Below are 22,834 nucleotides of genomic sequence, written 5' to 3'. Positions count from 1 at the left end.
GAAGGTTGAGCAAGGTGAGCCAGGTGAGGTCAGAGCGTCATGTGAGCCCATTCAGCTTCATGAGTATGTGTGTATGTGCGCGATGACGTGAGTTGCAGCCTAAAAATGGAAAATGCAATCATTAAGCGAATCGCGTTCGCTACTGCTACACAGTTCCGGTAGAGCACCTGACCAGACTGTGACCATGATGCTGGCTGATACGTACACGGTCGTGTTTTGCCGCATCGACACGTGACCGGGAAAATTGACCTGCCTGATGGAATGTGTGTGTCGCATTCTATTATTTGAGTCAGTTCAGTTGCTACCAACTGGATATCCGAACCTGAACAAAGTATTTGGGAACCCGGAACGCATTGCGATAGGGAGTTTGAGAGAGTTACTTGGAAAATTTGCTGTGAAAACTGTATGTGATCTTTTTTTGATATTGGGTAAGTAATTTCCTTTCGTTTCGCGCTTATCTCCACGGGTTGAAATTGAAATCTGATTGGAAAATTTGAATTGCATCTCCTCCATAACGTTTCGGTCTGGTAGAGTGTGAAACTTTCCATCCTTTATCCGGAACTGTGCATTTGGGCAGAAAGATGGAAAGGGAAGCGAAAAGCATCATCATCATCATCATCATCACCAACACAATCTACTGCCAATGGAGATGATAACATGGCCCACGAATCCTGCGCGACTGTGGAATACAATGAACTTACGGGGCTTGTCGCGTGTGCTTATGCATCACAGTTGCACTCGTTCGTTCGTGTCATGAATTTACATTTTCCGTTCCGTCCGATTTCCCCATTCTTTGTACATCATTGTTGCACCCTTTGCTGATCTCTCTTTCTTCTCTACCGTCTCATCTACTACAGATCGCATGCATACACCACTAAGGGACCTAGAGTAGGCTGGTGCTAATCCGGCGCTGCTGCAGCTGCAAACGTTTGAAGCGTTTACTTTTTTCCTGGCAGATGGGCTGCAGCTGGACTGCAAAGCCATTGCCCCGACGAGTTGGGATTGCCGCATAAAGAAGGCTGCTTTGGAGTTTCGTGAAATTTCTTCGCCCCCGTGCAATCCCGTGATCTAGCGTGCAGCGCGGCTTGCTTAGTGCATTCTACCGCGTTCGGTGAAGCAACTTCAACTCGTCCAAACGAAGCAATCGCAAATTAACCAACCAGTCGGCGGCCTGCTGTGATTGACTCCTCGCGATAGTGATCGATTTGTTTTCGACATTTCATCGTCGAAAGCAGATCACGTGCCGGCGGTGCAAGTGAAGTGAATTTCTATTGCAACCGTGTGCTGTGTGCTGCTTCCAAGCCAACACAACACGACGCATTTGCTTCACAATCGGCCATCAACGAATTTATTCGATCGGTTGTTGTTGATCGGTATGCGGGCGCGTTTGCATTTCGTGGTTTGTGAGTGTGAAAAGTAAAAGTGGCCATATTTCTACACGTACCCATTGGGTGTGCGAGAAGCAGAGTAAATTTGCTTACGTGCGTGTTTGTTGAGCCGTATGTTTGGAGCAGTTGTCAACAGGTGTCGTGAAAGTGAAGCCCTTTTCTTTGCAGAACAGTCCATACGGAAAAGTGTACACAATTCGTGGTGAAAGATATTAAAGTGAGTCGCTAACAGGATCGCACCTGAATTCAAGATGGCGCACAGTGTCGGCCCGGGACCCGGTTTGCCCGGGGCGGGCAGATTAATAGTGCTGCTGCTAGTGCAGCTGTTGCCGCTGCTACACCTTGGGGCGGAAGCACACGTCGCACTAACGTTTCCGCCCGCTCGTAAGTACGATCTGGACTTTCTGGACAACTCGCGCACGAAACCACCATGCGGAATGCCGAAAGGTAAGTGTTCCTCCCAGTTGGGATGACCTTAAAATGAGGATCATTCTATTGCCGCTTGACGTTGTGGTCGCACAAATGCCAGGCTCAAATAGAGAAAGCAGCATGATGAAATTGAGAAAGTGTTTCCTTCCGAAATGCGCAAGGCCTCGGAGCATTACTAGCAAAAAGAGCCATTTTGGCAGGGTCAATGGACGATTCCGTTTCCTCCAGATTGTGATTTAAAAAGTGCGGAGCAATGACAACCATTCGACGGATTAATTGCACACATTTGCGGTTAAAGCGCGGTCCCTAAATGACGGGCTTCACAAGGTGGCGAAGACATTCCATTTCTATAGCGTACTTTTTTCCGAGGTCGAAAATCGATATGCAAATATAACGCCGCACACGGTGAGAGTGGTTTGACCGCTTCGATGTGTAGTCTTGGTAGGCTCGCGTGACACCGTGGGCTACTTTCGTGCGGAGCGGCCCACCGTTAGGGAATTAGACACAGGTTGGATTTTGAAACAGGTTGAAGAACTGGCCGAGTTCCGCCGAGAAGGAAATCGGCTGTTGATGATGATGATTTTCGAAACGGATATCGGGCTAATTTAAGCCTGCGTGTCACTCAATTGTGCGCGCTGAAACGTTTCATCTAAGCAAAACTTCCCGACCAGACACGGAAGCTGCTGCTGTTGCAGCTTCAAACAAACTCTTCGAGCATGAGTTTTTAGTTCGATCGGCACGGAAAGCACGGCTACGCACCGGCAATTTGCACCGTGACCTATTAACTGCAACCGGTCTGCACCAACCATCTGCACCGAAGCAGCTGACTTCGACCGATTGCGGTCACAAAGTGGGTGCAGCCTCTGTCTGCATTCGCCGTTCATTAGGAAGGCCCGGTTTTGAGTGCGAGTGCCGTGAAGCTGTGCGATAAAAGGTTTAGCGGGTGTGTAACCCGGACCCGTTATCTGATTAGTGCCGCCCTGGGATATTTTAAACCTTCGTGAACTCCTTCACACATTCCACGGCCCTCCAATCGTCCATGGGCACCATATCGCTTTGCTTCGAATTCATGAAGCGAGCCCAATTAAATTTCGTAATCACCCTTTTTCCAATCCCAGCGACAAGCGCGTTCGGAAGGCAATTATAAGACCGTGTTTTTTGTGCGACTTTGTATAAGAAAATATCTTCACTTGTGTCTGGCCATGGGTGGTGCACGGGTAAATGATGTCGTTTTAAATTTTCCATTTTCTCCGGCACGCTGCAACTCATTAAGTTAGCTTTCTTTTTTGCTGCTGCTATTGCTGTTGCTTCTCTGTCGAGCGATCGATAGATGCACGGCTAGGCATGGCATGCTTGGAATGGATTAGTGATGTATTCCTCTGTTTTGTTTTTTGTTGTTTTTTTGTTTCATCTCATCATCAGCTCACGATACTGATTGAGCTGAGAAGCGATGGAATGGCGGTGATTTATGAAGCGAACAAATTTCGTTACAACACTTTATGATTCAACGAACGCGGGACGAACAAAAAAGCGCCCGCAAGCATCAAATTCCATTCACTCGATCTTCCGCTCGCGCACAAGCCGACAGTCTGGCAGCAGCGACATAAACAGCGCTGCAACAATCAAATCCCTTGGCAAAGTGATCAAAAACGGGGTCAAGAATCATGAACTTCCACACGACGATGACGACTAGCTCTGTGCGTTTGCTCGGGGAGGTTCGTGTCCTTCTGCGGGCTGGAGCGTTGAAGTCTTTCGTTTATCGAATCACATCAAACTTCAAATCGCCATGAGAACCGAGTTGCTTTCGGGTGGCGGGTGCTTTGGCTGCAATCCATTTCCACCACTCAAGTGAGGGTGAACGCATTTAATGGATGTTTGCCCGAATTTTACGAAGGCCAGCCATGCGGGCGAATGAGAATCCCTTCGGTCATTGTTTTTATGCACAGTGCGTGCTTCCACTGTCGATAACATACGTATTGCGAAGCACCAGATGGGCGATGGAGTCCACCCGATTGGTATGGATGTACATGGATGATCATGAAATTATTACGAATACCGAAACGCGTATGTCAGGCACGTGATCATGTGATGCATGCGAAGTTTTAAAATGTACGATCCATGGGAGCTGTCTTCAAACAGTCGGACGACGACTTCATTTTGCGCGCAAAAATTTTAAACATATCAACCTACGGAACGCAAGCACGATGGAGTTGAAGGCCAAAAGGAGTTTTTGCCTTGCGTTTCGTACTGGTGGCGTTGGTGTGCAAGTACACAAACCAGATGGCTGCGGAATGCTAGATCGAATGTAGCGATTGCTCTCTCGAATGTGATTGTCCGAAGGTGGGGAGCCAATAAATGCGCTTTAGTGGTATTGCGAATGCGTATGAGTGGGTTGGTTGAGTTTCATTGCTAATGTAAATGATTTCAAACGAGACTCAATTGCTTTGGTGAGTGATCTGCCTATATTTTCGAGGAAACTGTACTGAAAGACGAAAGAGCAACAGAATGGCATAAAAAGAAACGTTTGTCATGGTAAACTTTGAATCCACAAGTCTATTAGTTGCCTAATGTGGTAGGTGTGTATGAATTGTTGGCTGTGACACAAGCAAAAGGAATTCATATGATTGCAAAATGGCATTCTAACAACACTTCTGTTAGAATTTACAACCAACAATGATTGACAGTTTAGAAGGCCATTGCATATTTTCCAAACGAGCTATAATGCATTCAAACGATTCAATCACAAGTATATAAAACGAAATTAACTCTGACAACTTCAGAATGTGTCAGATATTATTGAAATAAAATAAGAATAGCATCTTCTAAGGAAGCTTTTAGCGAATAACAACTCAACAAAATATTGTGTGTAGCCCACAAATAATCACACTACACCAACAAGCAAGCAACCGTTTGTAGTCAATCAACATTCTCCATCGTTCAACAAGTTTTTTCGTTCCGGGATGGGGGGGTTCCGATTAAAACGATAATAAATCATCGCTTGACGGATCTTCACCGATCCGTTGCACAGCAAAGTGTGCATAAAAGGGAGCGAACGAAGAAAAAAGCGAGACAACCGCCTGCCCATACTGTCCCATCCATTCTCTGGACCATTCGTCCAATGCCGATAGAAGAAAAGATCGCAGTCCCACGTAATCATCACCGTTTCTCCCGTGGGGAGGAGAGCGGGGGGACGAGGGAGGGGACTATTCTTACCATGACTGTCCGATTGACCTTCATCGTGGTTGATTCATCGTGGCACTCGAACCAGTTCTTCATCATTCGCGTACGCTCATAATTTGCGGTCGTGTTTGTTTTGATCACCTATACAACCATTACCCATCATTATGCTTGGATAATTTTTCCTCGCCAACAACATGAGGTAACCAATGGCGCAGGGTCTTTGATTGGTGTTTATTTTATCTTTCCAACAATAAAAGTTGATAAAGTGCGAGTGCCCATTGCGCTCCCACACCGCAACCGATTGCTCGCACGAATTAATTTACAATCGAAATGGGAGTAAAATGATGCGGAAAATGTGCGATATTAAACGCATAAAACGAATAAAATAAACGTATGTCGATCAACAACAGAAAAAGGTTGTCAGGAAATCACCACCAATGACGATCATATAAACGATTGACATGAGATAATAGAGAATACCCTCTATCAGAACAGTATCTTTCAAGTGTCACGCTTAACAGCCGCACTCCTCAGTAGGTCAGCTTCCGTTGACGGTGTGTCAATAAATGAGTTCACCTTCGCTAAGTGCACGTTCCGGCATTGACTTAATAGGCGAATAGTAATTGCTATTGCACGCTACCATCCACCCACCGAAGCTCGCCAACGTTCTTGCGTTTGGAGGTCACATAAAGTGGGAGTCATTGTTATGCTGACAACCTTCATCTGCCCATGCACTACCGTCCGTAAACATCATCGTAATCGATTGGTAGCGGTCAAGTGGGTTTGTAGCATAATTGCACTCTCTCTCTCTCTCGCCCCCCCCTCTCTCTCTCTCTCTCTCTCTCTCTCTCTCTCTCTCCATCTCTTTCTCTCTTTCACTTTCATACACAGTGTCTACGTAATGTTTATTATAGACATACAAAGTTGTGCTTGTGATGTTGAGGAATCTTTAGATGAGAGTTCTGCGTGAATGGGTGACTCAAACTAAAGTGTTTGGCAACCACATTCTTCATTGCAGGATGGAAGACACCTACACGACCACAGCTCAGAGGTTGATTATAAATTCCAAAAAAGCAAAGAACAATGCATCACTCACAACGGGCACTTCCTTTGCACTTCCTTCATGGCATGGCATCTTAGCTGCGTGTGCATTCTAAGGTTCACTTTCTGGGCCGATCGGTCGCGTCGGCGTCTTGCACAATCGAACCTCGCCAATGTGACTAAAACGAAGTGGTGGTGGTGTACGTTGAATTTCAATTTTTCCATGCACATCAACCCGTTTGGGTGATGCAAATTATTCGCGCCTTTGCGCCAGCATGAATCATGGCGGCAGAATATTTCTGCCGAGTGCGGAACTAATGACGAAGTCAGAAGAAGAAGTCAGTTCATAGTCAGAAACAATGGAGTCAGTGGTGAAAAATGCAATTCCGCTACCATGCGATCTTCTCCACAGGTGGGTGGGTGGCCAGGAGCACACAGAGGGAAGGGGGATTTTCTTTATATACTTCATTATGTTGCACACGATTACTCATCCTTTCCGTCTCTTGGTTACCGTTTCAGGTTCATTGAAAACATCGTTCATCGAGGGTAGCACCTTCAACGTAACGTGGCATCTTGCCTATCCGCATCGGGTAAGTAACAAATCGCGCTTATCGTGTCGGTGGGAAGCGCTAAACACTGATTTTAAATTGGTCGTCAAACGAATTATAAAACCAAATCAAGCGATTTCATGCTCAAGTCAGGGTCAGGTTCAGGCAGAAGCTTGGGAAAAGGTTAAAATCCGGATCCCACTTCTGTCTCTTCGGAGGGGGTGGTTTTATTTCACCGGTTAACGGGTTCGGGAGGCTTGAGACAAACGCCGCTGCCCCATAACGCTGGGTATCTTAATTTTAACCAACAACAGCAAAAAAACACCCCGATTCGAATCGACTCCCGACCACAGTTCCGGAATTATTTCGGGTACCGGCAATTAGTGTCTGTTTTACCCGGTGCAATATATTGCCGTCAGAACCTTTTTCTCCCGCTGGTTTTAGCAGCGTTTACGGGTTTCGTTACGGTTTTTCTTCGTTGCTACGGTCGACCCGTTAAATGTCATTGACAGAAGCGATAGAGACGCAACCAAACAGAGTCAGAACGTTCGGCAGGAATAGTGTCCCAATTCTCCAAGCTTTTGGTTCGTCGTTCTTTACTTCACGGTTGACTCGCTTTGTTTTTCGTAATAGGGTAAAATATTCCATCCATTCCAGCCAAAGCCAAACATTCACCGTACCGTTAGGGAAGATTTGATGCATTTGAGAGCTGTTGTTAAAAGCAAACTTACGAAAACTCTAAGTTCACACCTAGCCACCATTAACTCGAGTTTGTGTGTGCGACGTACCAAACAGTTAGCAACTTTCATTCAACTCGATCGCGAGGCGTAAAAATTGACAACTCAACATAGTAAGATTGCGTCCCTAAACGCGATCCGGATGTTGTGGCAGTGTGGCCATACACGCAATTATCACGATACAGACTGGCCCCCGCTGGGAGTTATGCAGTATCGGCTTCGGCCGGGGGTTTTCATCTTGATGTTCAAATCCAATTATCGATCGGTCGGAAATTGGTATTTGAACGGCGGCGTAACATCGTAACAGTTTTCCTTTTTATCCGAACTACTATATGATCAAGCCCAGCATTACGAAACGGTCTGTTTTACGCCCGTCGTTACAAAAAGAAGTTTACGTTTGAAGAAAGTTACGTTTATAATATTTTCGCTGGCACATTATGCATGATTAAGTACATCTATTGGTAATAAAAGAAGCGTTTTCTTATGTAAAATTTACTATCATTTATTGAACGTTTATCAACATCTTTCTATGAGCTACTATATACTAACATACTAATGGGCCCCAATGAGCCACATTCCTAGCAACAACGTAATTTTAACAGTGTAGCTACCAACTGTAGTGATTGCGCCGTTAGTGGGCCCCGGTGTTGTCGTTCGTACGGGTGACTCTATATAGGTGACGGCCGAGTTTTCCTTAGTGTTGCATCCACGGAAGAGACAAAGCTCACAGCCACTAGCCGTGCCACACTCTGCCTCGCGTGCTAAGGTCGAACACTTCCGCACAGTGTCTCCGTTCGACTGTACGATCGTGTAGCACTTGTTGGCGGTGTCGTACGTCGGACATTCGGACGCTGTGCCTGTTTGGGCGGCCTTACAGCTTTCGCCGTCCGTGCGTGAATCGCACTGGAAGCAGGTGAGCGGTGCCACCGGATACTGCACCGTGTTACAGTTGTACGTGCGCGAATTACACACGAGACAGTTCTCACCACGCGTGCACGCACTGTACTCAGCTGCGTCTAGATCGTGCATGCAACCTCGCTCAGTTACACCATCGACGAGCCGGCTATAGCATTGGGTGTTGGCGGGATCGTTGCAGGGTTCCGAGGCAATTTGCGTTGCTTCGCTGCGACAAAGTGCGTTTAACGAACTGCGGCACTGTACGCAGCTTCCGGAAGTGCTATAGGCCATCGGATCATTACAGCCCGACGTGCTGCACATTTGACACCGGCCCGAACAAGCGGATAATTCAGCCTCCGTTAGCGAGCTGCGACAATCTAATCGAAGCAGCTGACCAGCGGAGTCCGATTCCAGCAGGCATCTGTCATCGGCACGGTACACTGGACAATACTCGAGCTGCACGCTTTGATGCGACACGCATGGTGCATCCTGGCACTGGTAGCATTGCAATCGATCCGAAGGGAAATTTCCCACATTGCACCGGTTGGTCGAACATTGTTGACAGGAGCTACCGGCTGTAGCGCCGCACTGACTCGACACATCTGCCGGAAGATTGGCAAGGCATCCGCGGCGAGTAGTAGTGGTTCCACCGCTTGTTATAAGGGCCGTAGCACAGCTGGCACATTGTTCGAACGTATTCAACGCAGCAGGATTGGTTGCGCATCGGACGTCTGTCGCTGAGTCACATGTGCTAAAACGAAGTTGAAGTGCATATGGAAAGTGCATTCTACGATCCCTTCCTAAAGACATAAACTTACAGACACTCGACGTAGTTGAAGCTAATTTCCGCCGCGTTACAATTGTCGATGGAACAGAAGTGGCAACGGTTTGTGTTGTTCGTACAGAAGCTGCGTTCTAGTTCGCTCAAAGATGATCGGCAAGTGCGTTTACGGGTTCCATCCTGTAGAAGCTGCACGCAATCATCCCACGGATTGGGACAGTAGGCGTCGGCAGTCGTACCAATCGTACAGCGCCGACGATTGGATGGGAAAAGGCCACTATTGCAAGCCTCGCCATCATTCTCGATGTTACAGGTCGCACAGTTGAGACCGTCTGCATCGCAGCCAAGCAGATCAGATGAGGCACTAATGCAACCTCGCTCTGTAACTGATCCACCAACCTGAGCGGGTAGAAAAGCAAAGGACTTAAATCTTTCCACCCCCAAGGACAGTGCCTGATTTGCACGTACAATTTTGATGTAGCACTGGGCATCAGAAACGTCTGTTGATGGTGCTGGACATTGTACAACGGTAAGAGCTCCACTGGCAGGAGCAATGCAGTTCGAATCCTGTACGGTGGAACAGTACCCACAGCGATGATCGGATCGAGACTGTAAATTGCATTCCGACTCGCCGCACACATCGCACTCCGGCGCAATGCAGGCAGCTTTCTCTGCACTGGAAAGTTCCTGCATACAACCACGACGTGATGGATTAACTAAAAAAAAGGGTAATACGAGATTGTACCCTTGTTTTTTTGGTCGTTCAAAGTGTGAAGGCGTGCTCCATGTACTTACATCCGGTAAACATGCTGTAGCAGTCCTCATCCGTGAGCTCGCAGCTTACAAGATGCACACTCGACTTCAGACAGTCGGAGCCTTCGCACTGATAGCAACTTTTGGTGACGGCATTCGTGTTAAACGATGCACCGTTGCAGAGCTTCTTTCCACAGTAGTTGCACCGGGTCGCATTGCCCAAACAGAAAGCCTCGTCTGCGGCCAACATTGTCTTTTTGCACGATTTCATGACGTTGCCTGTGATAACGTTACGCGGAAGATTAAAAATGGGTCATGGATAGCCAAAACTTAACGGTAAGCTACACACCGTTTGCTCTGCGCATGGTGACACACACATCCTCTACGTCCTCACAATAGACCGCGGAGGTTGCATCCGTATTGCAGGTAGCTGCGTTATCACACTGAACGCATTGGATCCTGTTGGCGGGGAACTCGTCCCGATTGCATCCGCTTCCAGTGCAAGTGGCACAATCCAAACCGGTGCAGCCGTCCACATCAGCTTGAGCTGTAATACAGCCCCTTTCGGTAACGCTACCGATCTGCAGGGGGAAGATACCGAACATATGTTAATGACAAGAGTCAAACTAATAGCACACAGGTTTTAATACCACTCGACTGTAGCACTGTGCCGCCGTTAGGTCGACGTTAGATGGACCGGGACACTGTACGGCAGTCAGCGAGCCCGGGTTGGAAAGACAATTTGCATCCACAAGGGAAGAGCACACGGCACACTGATGCCTTGGGCTGCCAGCCTCATTGCACAGGTCCGCCGTGTTGCAATAGACACAGTCGTTTCCAGTACACGTGGACACTTCGGACTGCGTGAGACAGCCCCGTTGTGTGGGCAACACTAAAAGAAATACAAGTAGGGTGTGGATTTATGAGCTGAAGATGAGTTGCTGATGTTGCTCCCTCTGCTTACGGGTGGTTTGGTCAAATCTGGAAAAGCAGCGATCATTCGAATTCGCACAGGTGATCGTAATGCCCGCCGTGGCCACACGGACACAGTTTTCACCTTCACAGCTGTAACAGTCTATCGCATTAACCGTGTCGCGCGTACAAAGACAGATCAATGCAAGCACTAACGCCACCGTGGAGGCAGGTATCCTTCCGAAGGACGACATCATTTATCACAAACTAGCAGCAAAACCGACACCCTTCACAACAGAGTCGGTACGCGGCGTAACAGCTATTTATAAGCGTGTCCACGCCACTCAAATCGCTTATCGTTTGGGTGTGAAGTTGACTTTTCGATAACTACCAGGCGGTGGGCTTTCATACCACCATGGAGACAAAACAATTGAAGTGAGTGTGCAAATATCATTTTATCCATTGTCCGTGTGTTTCTCACCGTAGGGTGGCTTCCGGCTGGAGATACTTGATGGCAGGGAGAAACCAGTGCTCAATCTAACACCAAGCAGCAAGGAAAGGCGTTTTGTGCGTGATGATGCCACGTAAGTATGCAGTGGTCCTGTCCTGTTCGCTCGGTATATTGTACTCACCGGAGCTTTCTATCTTTGCAGAGCACAGCAGTTCCAGGTATCACTTCCAAGGAACTTCACCTGTCGGGACTGTACGCTCCGGTTGGTCCGACAAGCCGACGAATGGGGTGGTAACTATCGATTCTGGTCGTGTGCCGACGTGGACGTCGTTCCAAGACGCGAACACCACGAAACCTGCTCCGGCCATGGCAAGTTCATTGCACGTTGCAAGTGCGACCGCAAGTATTATGGGCCACGGTGCGAGTTCTGGGATGAGTGCGCTACGAATCAGGACTGTGGCATTCAAGGTACCTGCGTGGATTTGGGTGGAACGTCACTACCACGGCGTCAGTGCTACTGTCGGTTGGGTTGGTTTGGACCAGGATGTAACAAGAGTAAGTATGCAAAGCGCTCAGACTGAACGATCAATGGGTTATGGTTATTTCATACTGCGCTGCGCCCTTTTTCGCCCCCCAGAATCGCCCATTAAGTCAACCGATATTGACTACTCAGTGTACAAGGCGAAGACACTGTCACCGGACCTGAACGTGTATTGGCGCGTGCTGAAGGAGCAAAGTGAGTTAGAGGTCGTGCTCAAGGTGAATGGTACCTCCTGGGTAGCGTTGGGTTGGAGACCACGCAAACTAACCGCGGAATGTAAGAACTTCCCGCTAATCGCTGCCCCAGGAGCTGCTGCACCGTCGGAAGCTGGGGTTGCAGAACCGGAACCAGTCAGCGAGCCAACGTCTGAGCCAGGTAAGCACGTTTAGATAGAAAAATGGATTGCCATTGCACAACCGATTGAATTGTGTTTGATTTTAAGAACCCAACTCTGAACCGGAACCGGGAGCAGAACCTGGAGCGGAACCGGGAGCAGAACCGGGAGCAGAACCGGGTGCGGAACCGGGTGCGGAACCGGGCGCTGAACCGGGTAAGTTTTTGCTACAGCCGTTATCGATAGATAACGACTTTAAAAAGTAGTCTAAAGGCCACGTGCTTGGAGGTAACATAACGTAATCTTGTTCAAATAGCAAACTCGTATGAGCGTCACAACTATTCGCAGTTGATTGTTTATTGATTCATTTGTTGCTGAAGTGCAGTGTAAAGAATGGCCATAGTGCCTCAAATGAGTCAAAACACAACATGGACTTGGGAGCGTGTGAAGAGGTGATGTTTTTGTTAATTATTTCCTCTGCTGTCCATTTATCGATAAATACTAGAGCCCAAATCAGAGCCGGAACCCTCATCGGAACCTGGAGCAGAACCTAATGCGGAACCAGAGCCGAAAAGTGAACCCGAACCCGGTGCAGAACCAACTTCGGAACCGGCAAGTGAGCCTACGTCCGAGCCAGGTAATTATGCATAGTGCTCGAATCGAAACAGGATGCAAAATTGACACACCATTTTTGATGCAATTCTAGAACCTAAAGGAGAACCGGAGCCAGAACCAGGGGCAGAACCCGGTGCAGAGCCAGGTACGAAACATTCTATTAACACTTGCCTCTCGTAACGTTCTTTCAATAATATGTAATTATATTTGAAGAACCCAAATCGGAGCCAGAACCGACTGGAGAACCGGAACCGGAGAGTGCCACCGAACCCACCCCAGAACCCAAGGGAAAAACTTTGAAGAAATCGAAGCGTGCTGTAGCCACAACTCCCGCCGCAGAACCCGAACCGGAACCAAAAACAGAACCCGCCTCAGAACCAACCTCGAAACCGAAACCGAAACCAACGGCCGCGGCAGGTCCGAAGCTGACGCTTAATCCATACACACCTCGTCATGACTTTAATCCGATGGACTGTACCGACATTGTGATTGGTACGGCTCGCGGTGACAACCATCGTGTTTGGGATTATTACACCCGTGATCGATCGACGCCTCGAATGGACTCGTTCTGGGGTGGCAAATCGGACCTCACTGCAACGGGAGGATTTGAACGAGACGGTGTCACGACTATCGTGTTCCGTCGTCAACTGTTAGCAGTCGAACCGACCGATCATTCGATTGTGGATGATCTGATGCATGTGATATGGGCACGTGGACAGGAACCGGGTGCTTACGTGCATTCGCCGCCTTCCGGCATAGAAAAGGAGATGGCATCGGTGCGTGAGTTTTATCAGCCGGATGAGCTAAAGTACCACGGCCATCGCATGCAGCGTGGAGTGACGCAGATCAACTTCCTCGAAGAGGAACGTAAGGTACCGCCCGCAACATCGGCTGCGGGAGTCACTGCTACACCGGAACAAGGAGCGGTCACTAGTGGTGATGGTGTGATTGTACCAGCCGGTCCAGTTGGCCATGAGTTGGACAATGAGTGCCACGGATTCTACAAATACCCGAGGACGTGCGATCCCGAGCAGGCCAACTGTGAGTACTTCTTGAGTTGGCAGACGGTGGCACGAGGCGAGGCCGTACACTTCCATCTGGAGACGAAGCATACGTCTAGCTGGACTGGGGTAGGCTTCAGCGACGATCAGCGCATGTCCCAGACGGACGCCATTATCGGGTGGGTGGATAAAAATGGTCGCCCCTTCCTGATGGACACCTGGATCAATGGCTATTCGGCGCCAAAATTGGACGACCGACAGGATTTGTACAATGCGTCTGGGGCTATCCAGAACGGACGGACTGTGCTGGACTTTACCCGTAAGCGAATCACCGGGGACGAGAGTGATCTGGCATTTGCGGAGGACCGCTGTCTGTACATGATGTTCCCGATTGAGGGTGGTGTATTTAATGAGGTGAATAAGAAACTCGGTAAACATGCGTCCGTTCCGGTTGTGACAGACACGCGCGTTTGTATCAAATCGTGCGCGAAGCAGTTTGAACAGCTGCTAACGGTGGCTGCAACACCGGCACCGGATCGAATCGCTTATGGAGCGTCGATCAAGCTGACGAATTTGGCGACTGGTTTCCAAGTTCCGGCCAGCGGTTCCCCGGAACATCGCGATCTTGCTAGGTCAGTTCGGGATACGTTCAACGGTGTGTTGCGTGAGGTGCCCGGCTTCTATCGAACGGATGTACAGGATTTTGAGAAGTATGTTGATGGTGGTATATGATGTCGTATGGTCCCAAAAGCACGCGACATGCTAATTTGCTACTTTTTACTCAACAGAGACGCTGATGGGAATGTTTTAGTGAGAATGAATATTCTGGTCGATAAGGAGATGAAGGATGGCACCAAGAACCCGCTTGCGGACGATCCGGCTAAACTGGAACTGACCCTGCACAACCTAATGGTGAACAATCTGTCGTCGGGTAAGGTGGGTGCGTTGTCCGTAGATCCCACTTATCTCGAATTCAATCAGCTAGAAGGTAAGTGATCTGTTGTAGATAAAACAATGGCTGAAAGAAATAAATCTTCAAATTGTTTGGTATCTGTGCCGTTTTGTAGGACAAGCCTCATCCCCCAAGGAGGAATACGATCTTCTACCGGCTGGGGTGCGATTATATCTGATCCTGGGATGCATTGCTGGTCTGGTTTTTATTGCTATCGTTCAGGCGACGTGCACGATCATTAAAACGCGAAGAACAAATAGACTAAAGGTATGTAAAATACGTTCATTTTAAATCGATCTTTCAGTATCACTCACCCGCGCTTCATATATTTATCTTTTTCACAGGATCAGTTGATCCCCAATTCAGCATGGAAGGATTACTCCTCGAACACCAACTACGCGTTCGACAACTTTGAGCCAGAATCCAAAACACATCATAAAGGACGCTCATCGGACCGTGGTTACAGCAACGGCAACAGTCAACAGACTACTTTGCAGATGTCCCACTCGCCCAACAAGTCCCAGTACTACGAGATTGATCGTACGGACGGCGGTGGAATGCCCGCACACCGGAACGGTAACTCGGGTTATCCGTACCCGCCGGGACAACCACGTCACGGATACGATCGTACCGGAGATCGATCCTCTTATGCCGACCGGGCGTATTCGCTGCCGCGCCCCATGCACCAACAGCAACAGCAACAGCAAATGCAGCAACGACATCATCAAGAAATGCAATCACGTCCAACGAACGACTACTACACGCAGGATCGCCGAGGAAAGTCACGCAACAGTGGTAACCACTATGCGGGTAATGGACATCCACATCAGTCGCAGCATCAGCACCAGCAACAACAGCAGCAACAGCGACCTATGCCAGATTCTTCAGATCTTTACTTTACGCCAACGCAACGAAAGTACTCCGGGGAAGTTGTGCGAGTGTTTGTCGATTACAACAAGGATAAGAAGTAAGATCCTCGGACTACAACGGTCCGAAGTATGGCTTAATCACCTTCTCAAGTACATTACTGTCCCAAGGAAATGTTAGGAGGTTCAACATAGGCTGAACAGTTACGATCCTGTAACTACCGTTTCCCTCCCATGTGGCCTTTTCAGGATCAGGGCACACCTTAAAACACAACTAAATACTCCTTTGCGATACGACACGATCAAGCTGCGTGCGATCGGTACTCATCCAACCCACACTGTACATAATACGTTTTTATTGTTCATTTTTTTGTTTCTATTGCCAACTTAAAATCCCCGCGTAGCGAGACCCAATTTGTTTAAGTTAATGTTTGTTTCGGTTTTTAACTGTGAGTTTTATGTTGCTACCGTGTATAATGAAAAAAAAACGGCGACGCTGCCACGCTGCAACGAATGCAGAACCCAGTCCATGCCAGTGTCTTTTGATTCTTTTATTGGAGATTTGTTTTATTAGCAGCTTTTAGAGTGCGACGGCGTGCGGTGAGGCACTAGCCGTGTGTGAAGTTAGGGATATCTAGAGAGAAAGATTAGTAAGAAGGTAAGGAGTGGATAGATATTTCCCACCGTGAATTGAAACCGGTGAAACTAGTGAGGGATTTGTAGGATATGACTTTTAGCTAATCGAACGAATAGGTAGATGACACGTGGAGCGCGCTATACGGAGGACGGAACAACCACTCTGGTGTACTATAAATGCACCACAGCTCCGTTTTCCCATGCCCATGAAAGAGCTCTTTGTAAAGAAACGAACGCGGACCACCCCATATTTTAATCGCTTTACCGGTAACAATAGAATGGTTTAAAAAAGAAACACAGTAACAATAAAAGACAGAAGAAAACTCCCGTACGAAAACAAAACACACACGCAACCGGTCGTTGTTGTTTTCTTCCCTTTGAAGTGGTTTGTGTTTGCCTAATTAATCGCTCTGCAATCTGCAATCGAATATTGGTGGTTTCTTTTTAATAATCTCTCCTTCCATGCATTCACAATGTCGCTTACATGTAAATGTTGCTGCCAGCAAGCTCCGGGCACCTTTCTTCAATGGGTTTTTGTTTGCTACAAAGAAATGAAATCGATCGTACCACAAACCGCGCGTAACATTATCACGCATGATCACTATGAAGACGACGAACTGTGCAGTGGAAGCGGGCTGAGTTTTGTTTCAATTTATGTCGCATGGTGCGGGCGACACATAATCTATGCCTCCTTTCGCGGTAGAGCCGATTGCGCAACCGCGTGGAATGCGCGTAGCACTGTTTCATCCCCGGGAGTTTCTTTCTCCTTTCTTTCAACCCCAAAACAAGGAACTGGAACAATTTGAGCCTGTTTGATCCCAAACGAGTGGTAGTCATCATTCAACCATGATCGTCTATTCACCTTCCCTACCGATTTACGTTGTCTTGCGTTGCCTTTTATTTGGTTAATTGCTCTGCAATCCTTTGCGAGGAAACGTCCCTATCGGGCAGTTGGTTAGTAGCGTCGTACACCCCCCCCCGCGAAAGCGAGAAAGAAAGAATCAAAAACTGGAGCAATACCTCCGCCGTCGCAGAGATTGATGCACGTGTGCGTTTTTTTTTACTTTTACCTACCATCCTGTCAACCTACTGTCCCGAGCACCTCATTCACTAAGGTTACTTTGTGCAGAGTGCCCGCGGGCGATCATTTGTCGCTCTGAAACGATCTTTCGCCCGTTGCCCTTTCATAGGACATTCACAAAAAAGCTCTTTTTGAAGTGAAAAAATATCACAACAAACCGTTTCAATACTGGTAGAAAAAGAATCACACAATCAAGCCGAGTGACCTTCGGCTCGGTGCGCCGGACGGTGGTACTGTCGATGACACTCGAGTCGTACGTATAAGCCCTGTGGGTTTCATCTTAAGTACCCAATAAAACAACGCATTTGGAGTTCTTGGTAAAGCGACCAGCCTTAACGTCGGTGGCACTTTGGTGGCAATGCCTGTCGATTACATAAACCCCGACGACGGTCAATCGCCCCAAATGGCAATGCGTGTGCACCGTGTACCACCTCACACACCGGTGTCTATTCCGAAAAGCCCACTTTGACGCCCAAATTGAAATGATACGAAATCGATTGAAATTTTCCTCATAGTGAAATGAAATCGAAAGTGAAAGATTGATTCTTTCAATGACCACACGCAATAGCTTTTTCCAGTGATTAAACTGCTCCAGATAAAATGATGATGTGATAAGTAATGATGCCTAGATATCGAACGAAAGACTTCACTCGACGAAAGCGACGAACCCCTTTGCTTCAAGCATGGCATGGGCGTTAAGTGCCGATGGCAGTGGTACTGACCAAAGCGTTGCAATTGACACCGATGCGTTATCTGCACGTGCATTGGTCTGCGTTATTGTACTTATCCCTCCAGCTCCCCTGACCCCCGTGCCTCCCCGTACTCTTCCTTCCTTTCTGCCCTCCAACCAGTAGCGGTTAAACCGGTGTTGTGTCTTCGGCATGCAGGTGACCAAACGGTCGGAGCATCGTTCATTCATCTGCGCTACGTGCACCGTCGATTGCATCATAGGCATTTCATTGCAACCGGGGCGAGTACAAAACGTAGCAAACAACCATCAGCTCGCCTAATTAAACTGGCTTTTGCGACAGGCTTTTTCTGGGCACTTCATTCAGAGGGTATGATGTTTTGATTCGTTATCGAAGAGGATCGGAGTTTTTCTTCATCGCACAAAACCGAAATAGTCATGAAGTCGGCGGCACTTGTATCTTTGTGCTTGCGAAGATCGAAGTTGATTTTCCCGTACTTCGAAGGTACAACATTCCACCGATGGTGTGTGCATAGTATTCACCAAAACGGCGTTGAATGTGACCGCTTGCTAATAAGATAATTAAAACCGTGCTTCAACCGATGATGCACATGAGTGCAAGCTTTCTTGCTTTTTATTTCATTACCAAACCAAATTAATCACCCTATTTTCGAAGTTTGTTAATAGTTGTCCCCTCGGACGTTAGTTTGTTAAGATTCCAAACATTGTAAATCAGAGCTAAAGAAATGTATTCACATTAATCGCTACGTCGATCAGCCATCAACTCAATGGCTATCAAATGCAAATTGTTCGTTTCCGGTATGAATGAAGGGTGATTTGGGAAAAGGCGGTGTCGAAAAAGTGTGAACAAACTCCGCTTATCTCGGCCGCATAATGGATACATCCGAACATGCCCATTATCATAATGTGGCCGAAGGAAAAGCTATTCATACGCTCAGTAACGGAATCGAAGTGATGGCTCGGGGGAGTGAGTGGATGATTCGTCAAATTAAAGCAAGCTGCGGCTGCCGCTCGAGATCGGTTCGATAAGATTCGTTCGTACGAGCGACAAGCGATCTTCGCATGGAGCAGCGTGCAGTTTTGATGGCGTGCAATTTCCCAGCATTAAACTTGCGTCCATTAGTTTCGGGGAGCAGGGAAAAACGGAAGCGAATCAGCTCGAAATTTTCTCTTTTGCAACCGCTCTCATCGACGCTGGTTGAAATTTTCATTTAATATAGGAGAAAATGGTACATGTCATTTACACTTTCTTTGGAGTATGGAATGGGTAATAAGATAAAGAGCTAGCGGAATCAGGGGATGTACAAAACAAAGTACTATAACAATTCACATATCCACTATTTCAATAACAGCTGACAATTATCTAGGAAATCCCAGCCACGCCGAAGGAATAATATGTAATAGGACAGACAAGTGCAGATTTTAATTTCGCATACGTGCGTCAAAAAGTAATTTGATTACATTTTCGTTGCTCAATCCAAACGGTGCGTGTATGCACTCATCTTTTAGCTTTTGTCGATGCAACCACACCTTCGCTTCGAGTTCAATTAATCATCCCAATCTGTCCCACCAGTCATCCCCACACCCGGTGGCCGGTTTCAGGATGAGATTGATCTTGTCTTGTCGATGGATTCCATTGGATTGCATCCACTTTTTTGTTTTACTCTGCCAACCATATCTGGTACCGACGAAAGACAGAATGGTGCGAGAGGAAAAAAAGCCATCGCATATAATTTTGCATCCCATAACGTACACACGGCGCTGCTGCCGCCTGCTGCTTCATGCTGACATAATGGGAAATTGGAGTGCTTGCGTAACGGCCATAGCCCAAAAAAAATGAAACATAAAAGCGTTCGACGTGCACCACCGCAATCAAAAATAAAATGTTTTTTGGTGGTCGAATTTCGGTATTAGTTTCACTCAACTCGGACTCCTGCTTCCCGAATGCATAGTGTCTACGCTTTCTGCTTGATCTTTCATTAAAGTCACTAAAATTAATTCTTCAACAGCACAAAGTAAGACGTAAGCATTTCTTTTTTGGATTAAGCAAGAACACATCGCAGTCAGGAGCATCTACAGCTTTTACCAGCCCAAGAAGGCTAATTTGAATGATGGGTTCAAAGATTGATCCACATTCACGCAGTATAGGAACTGTCTACGCTAAAATTCCACACATTACTAGCTCCGATTGTCATTTTTATCACTTTCACTAGCCAACTGACATCAAGCCCGTGATTCAACCTACGTGCCTACGATCATCCAGTAAGTATGCATCCACCATACTGCATCCACCATAGCAAACGCGAGCTATTGAGCCAATTATTGAGCCAGTGACTTGAGCGGATAGGAAACGACGAACCTCTTTATCTTGTGAGACGAAAGAGATAGAAACCATTGCAACACAACCAGTAAAATAAAGGAGAGCAAACACGCCACGACAACTAAAGCATGCAAATTGCGTTTAACGATCGTTTGAAAGCAAACACACAGCTATGACTTGAATGTGGCATCTCTCTGCCGAGTAGGCTTCCACAAGTAGACGACAGAAGCTGAATTCGCTACCAGCTTACATCCGGTTTTGAGTAAAAAGGGGGAGTGTTTGATTGGCGTTTTGATACCGTCAGAGAGTTACTGCAGGTGCTTTTCCAGTTGTTTACCAATAAATATTACCGGACATTTTATTACGATCTCTACCGCACAGCCTTGGCCATCATGGAAGGTCATCCCGAGACACAGCCATTCGTCCGTGAACGGTACGGCGTATTGAGAATTGGTCATGGCTGCCAGCATCGTGAGGTCGTACCAGCGATCAATTTCCCCCCCGATCTCCCGGTGCCCTTTTACAGCAGGAAAATGGAGCATCAACCTTCGGGTGCTTTCGCCTTCATACACGTCCATTATATATGATCAAAACCATCAAATACCGGACATATCGCCCACGATACAGGGTGCCTTTTCCAGGGAAGCCTCCGTCGAAGGGCATTTCGAAATTTTTATCCAAAATAGCATGGCTAGTCATTCCGTGCGTGCTACTACCGCGCAAAATTCACCAGAAAATGCCATTGAGTAGTCGCGAGGTGAGTAAGGAGGATTTTGCCACTTTAATTAGCATGTAGCATTCGGTAATGGCATGCATTCGATTACAAGTGCATTAACAGTACGCGATCGCGCGTTTTTGGTTTGGCACATCGCTTCGCGATCATGTAACTCGGAAATCGAATGCAATGAACATACAAACACGCCTTATCAGAGAGCGTGTGCTGTCCTGCCCAGTGATATGTTCAAAAATCTGCTACACATTTGCGTCAAACCACCCACAATAGCACGCGCGATTTTTCTTCTGCGCGGTTGAATGCGCGCGTGATCGAAAGATGCGCACTCTGGCCACGCTGACCAAGCTTGAAGAAAGCACCTTTTTTCGCTTTTGTTTATTTCGCCTACCTATAGTTGCGTGGTGCATGGGGCAGCCCGAGAAAAATCAAAACCAAAATAGCTCCCGCTTCCAGAGAAAAAACCAAGAGAGGGCATCATCGGGCGGGCGAAGTAGAGGGTGGAGCATCTTGGAGCGCAAATGAACGCATGAAAAGCGAAAACAGATACCAATTCGCACTCAAAGCAAACAAACGCGTGTAGCTGCTTTAGGAGGGGAATTCCGTAAAAACAAACGAAGTTGCATCAATTGCAAAAGGGCTAGTAGTGGCAGTAGCGGATCCTAAACCATTTAAAAAATACACATCTAATCGCCCCGAACTCGAGTTAGGGTGGTGGATTTACTTTCGTTCCGTTTATTAAGTTTTCTACCGTGAGGTATTACCATTTCATGTGCACATACTCGCGGCATCTTTACTTCACTTTTCGCGATCACTTTCCATTGCAGTGCGGCCGCTGGTTCGTCGTCTAGTTGTTTTCCTTTATCGGCTTTCCCTTCGGCACCGGCCATTTCATGCACGAGCTTGGGCCAATTTCTTTCCTTCCCCGGGCTTTAGTCTTTTCAGTTTTGGGACGAAAATTAAGATGGAAAAGATGAAAAAAGATTACCGAGCGTCGTTCATAATGGTTTAAAGGCATTCATTAACGAACGATAAAGGCGAGTGAAAACGGAAACTAAAGCATATTATTATTGCTGCGGACTGATGCAGCGCGAGTATTGGAAAACTAATTCAATTATGAAATTGAATAAAAATAAAAGCCAAATGCTATAAATATTGCCACTAATAAGGCGCTACACACCACGCACAATATTCTTTCCAAGTTCAAAATGCCACCCTTTCGGCATGATGAAGTGGAACGTTTGCGGGAGAAGTGGAGGCCTGAGGCGTAGCTCCTGGCCAAATGTTTGTTGCATGAGGTCGTTGGATTTTTGCATATTACAACCCACCATAACCCAAATCGTTGCTTTCTAGCACACCCACACGAGATTGGAATTAAATAATCTCAAAATTCGTCCAACTCACGCTTTGAGCTTTTTTGTCATTTCCATTATTAGTGCCCGATGATACACGAGCGACGCGTTTGTCTTTTTATCTGTTGCAGGCTTTCTTTACTGCGTCTTGTATTATACCTCTCTTACTGTTACTCTTATTCTTTCGCGCTCTCTCTCTATCTCTCTCTCTGTTTCGACTGCATCTCCATGATCACGGCAACGATATGGAACGTGCAGCGTTCGACGTTAAATTGCAACCCCGAACCGTTTCGTCGTCATCGCCGAAGTCGTTTGTTCGGTTGAGCTTTTTACTATTTTTCGGTAGTGGGGTAGCTGGTAGCTGCTTGGCCCGCCGCCGCCATCGGTGTGTGCATCGTCGATACAGCGACATCGGTTGGGTGGGTTGCAGGTAGTGGGTGCACCGGGGTAAGTCATATAAAACATTAAATTCGTCCGCACCGGCAGAACATTCGTGCATGAGACGGCGTCCATAAAGCAGCAGACGACGAACCGCCTTACAGACCCCGAACGGATCGGAGAGTTCAAAAAAGGTGTTTTA

General features: G+C 47.3%; 2 protein-coding genes across 3 annotated transcripts; one reads left to right on the top strand and one right to left on the bottom strand.

Annotated features, from left to right (window-relative positions):
* Window positions 1–1,483: 1,483 nt before the first annotated feature.
* On the top strand, window positions 1,484–16,394 carry LOC128300197 (uncharacterized). The gene is given in 12 exon segments (XM_053036180.1): window positions 1,484–1,835; window positions 6,558–6,628; window positions 11,153–11,250; window positions 11,320–11,672; window positions 11,755–12,033; window positions 12,101–12,208; window positions 12,498–12,752; window positions 12,821–13,474; window positions 13,529–14,318; window positions 14,397–14,596; window positions 14,676–14,827; window positions 14,905–16,394. Coding segments are annotated over 12 exon segments (3,783 nt in total). The 5' UTR covers window positions 1,484–1,639; the 3' UTR covers window positions 15,532–16,394.
* On the bottom strand, window positions 7,806–10,949 carry LOC128300199 (uncharacterized). 2 transcript variants are annotated; one of them, XM_053036182.1, is made up of 7 exons: window positions 10,719–10,949; window positions 10,405–10,646; window positions 10,104–10,335; window positions 9,797–10,033; window positions 9,470–9,717; window positions 9,039–9,400; window positions 7,806–8,971 (listed from the first exon to the last, which is right to left on the bottom strand). In XM_053036182.1, exons 1-7 carry the CDS (start codon window positions 10,921–10,923, stop codon window positions 7,876–7,878), a joined length of 2,622 nt encoding a protein of 873 aa, XP_052892142.1. In that variant the 5' UTR covers window positions 10,924–10,949; the 3' UTR covers window positions 7,806–7,875. The 2 variants fall into 2 exon arrangements, with proteins under 2 accessions (XP_052892142.1, XP_052892141.1); XM_053036181.1 differs by having other exon boundaries at window positions 9,039–9,717.
* Window positions 16,395–22,834: the final 6,440 nt, after the last annotated feature.

Source organism: Anopheles moucheti, chromosome 3 (assembly GCF_943734755.1).
Source record: "Anopheles moucheti chromosome 3, idAnoMoucSN_F20_07, whole genome shotgun sequence".
NCBI lineage: Eukaryota > Metazoa > Arthropoda > Insecta > Diptera > Culicidae > Anopheles > Anopheles moucheti.
This window is presented reverse-complemented; position numbering and strand designations above follow the sequence as displayed.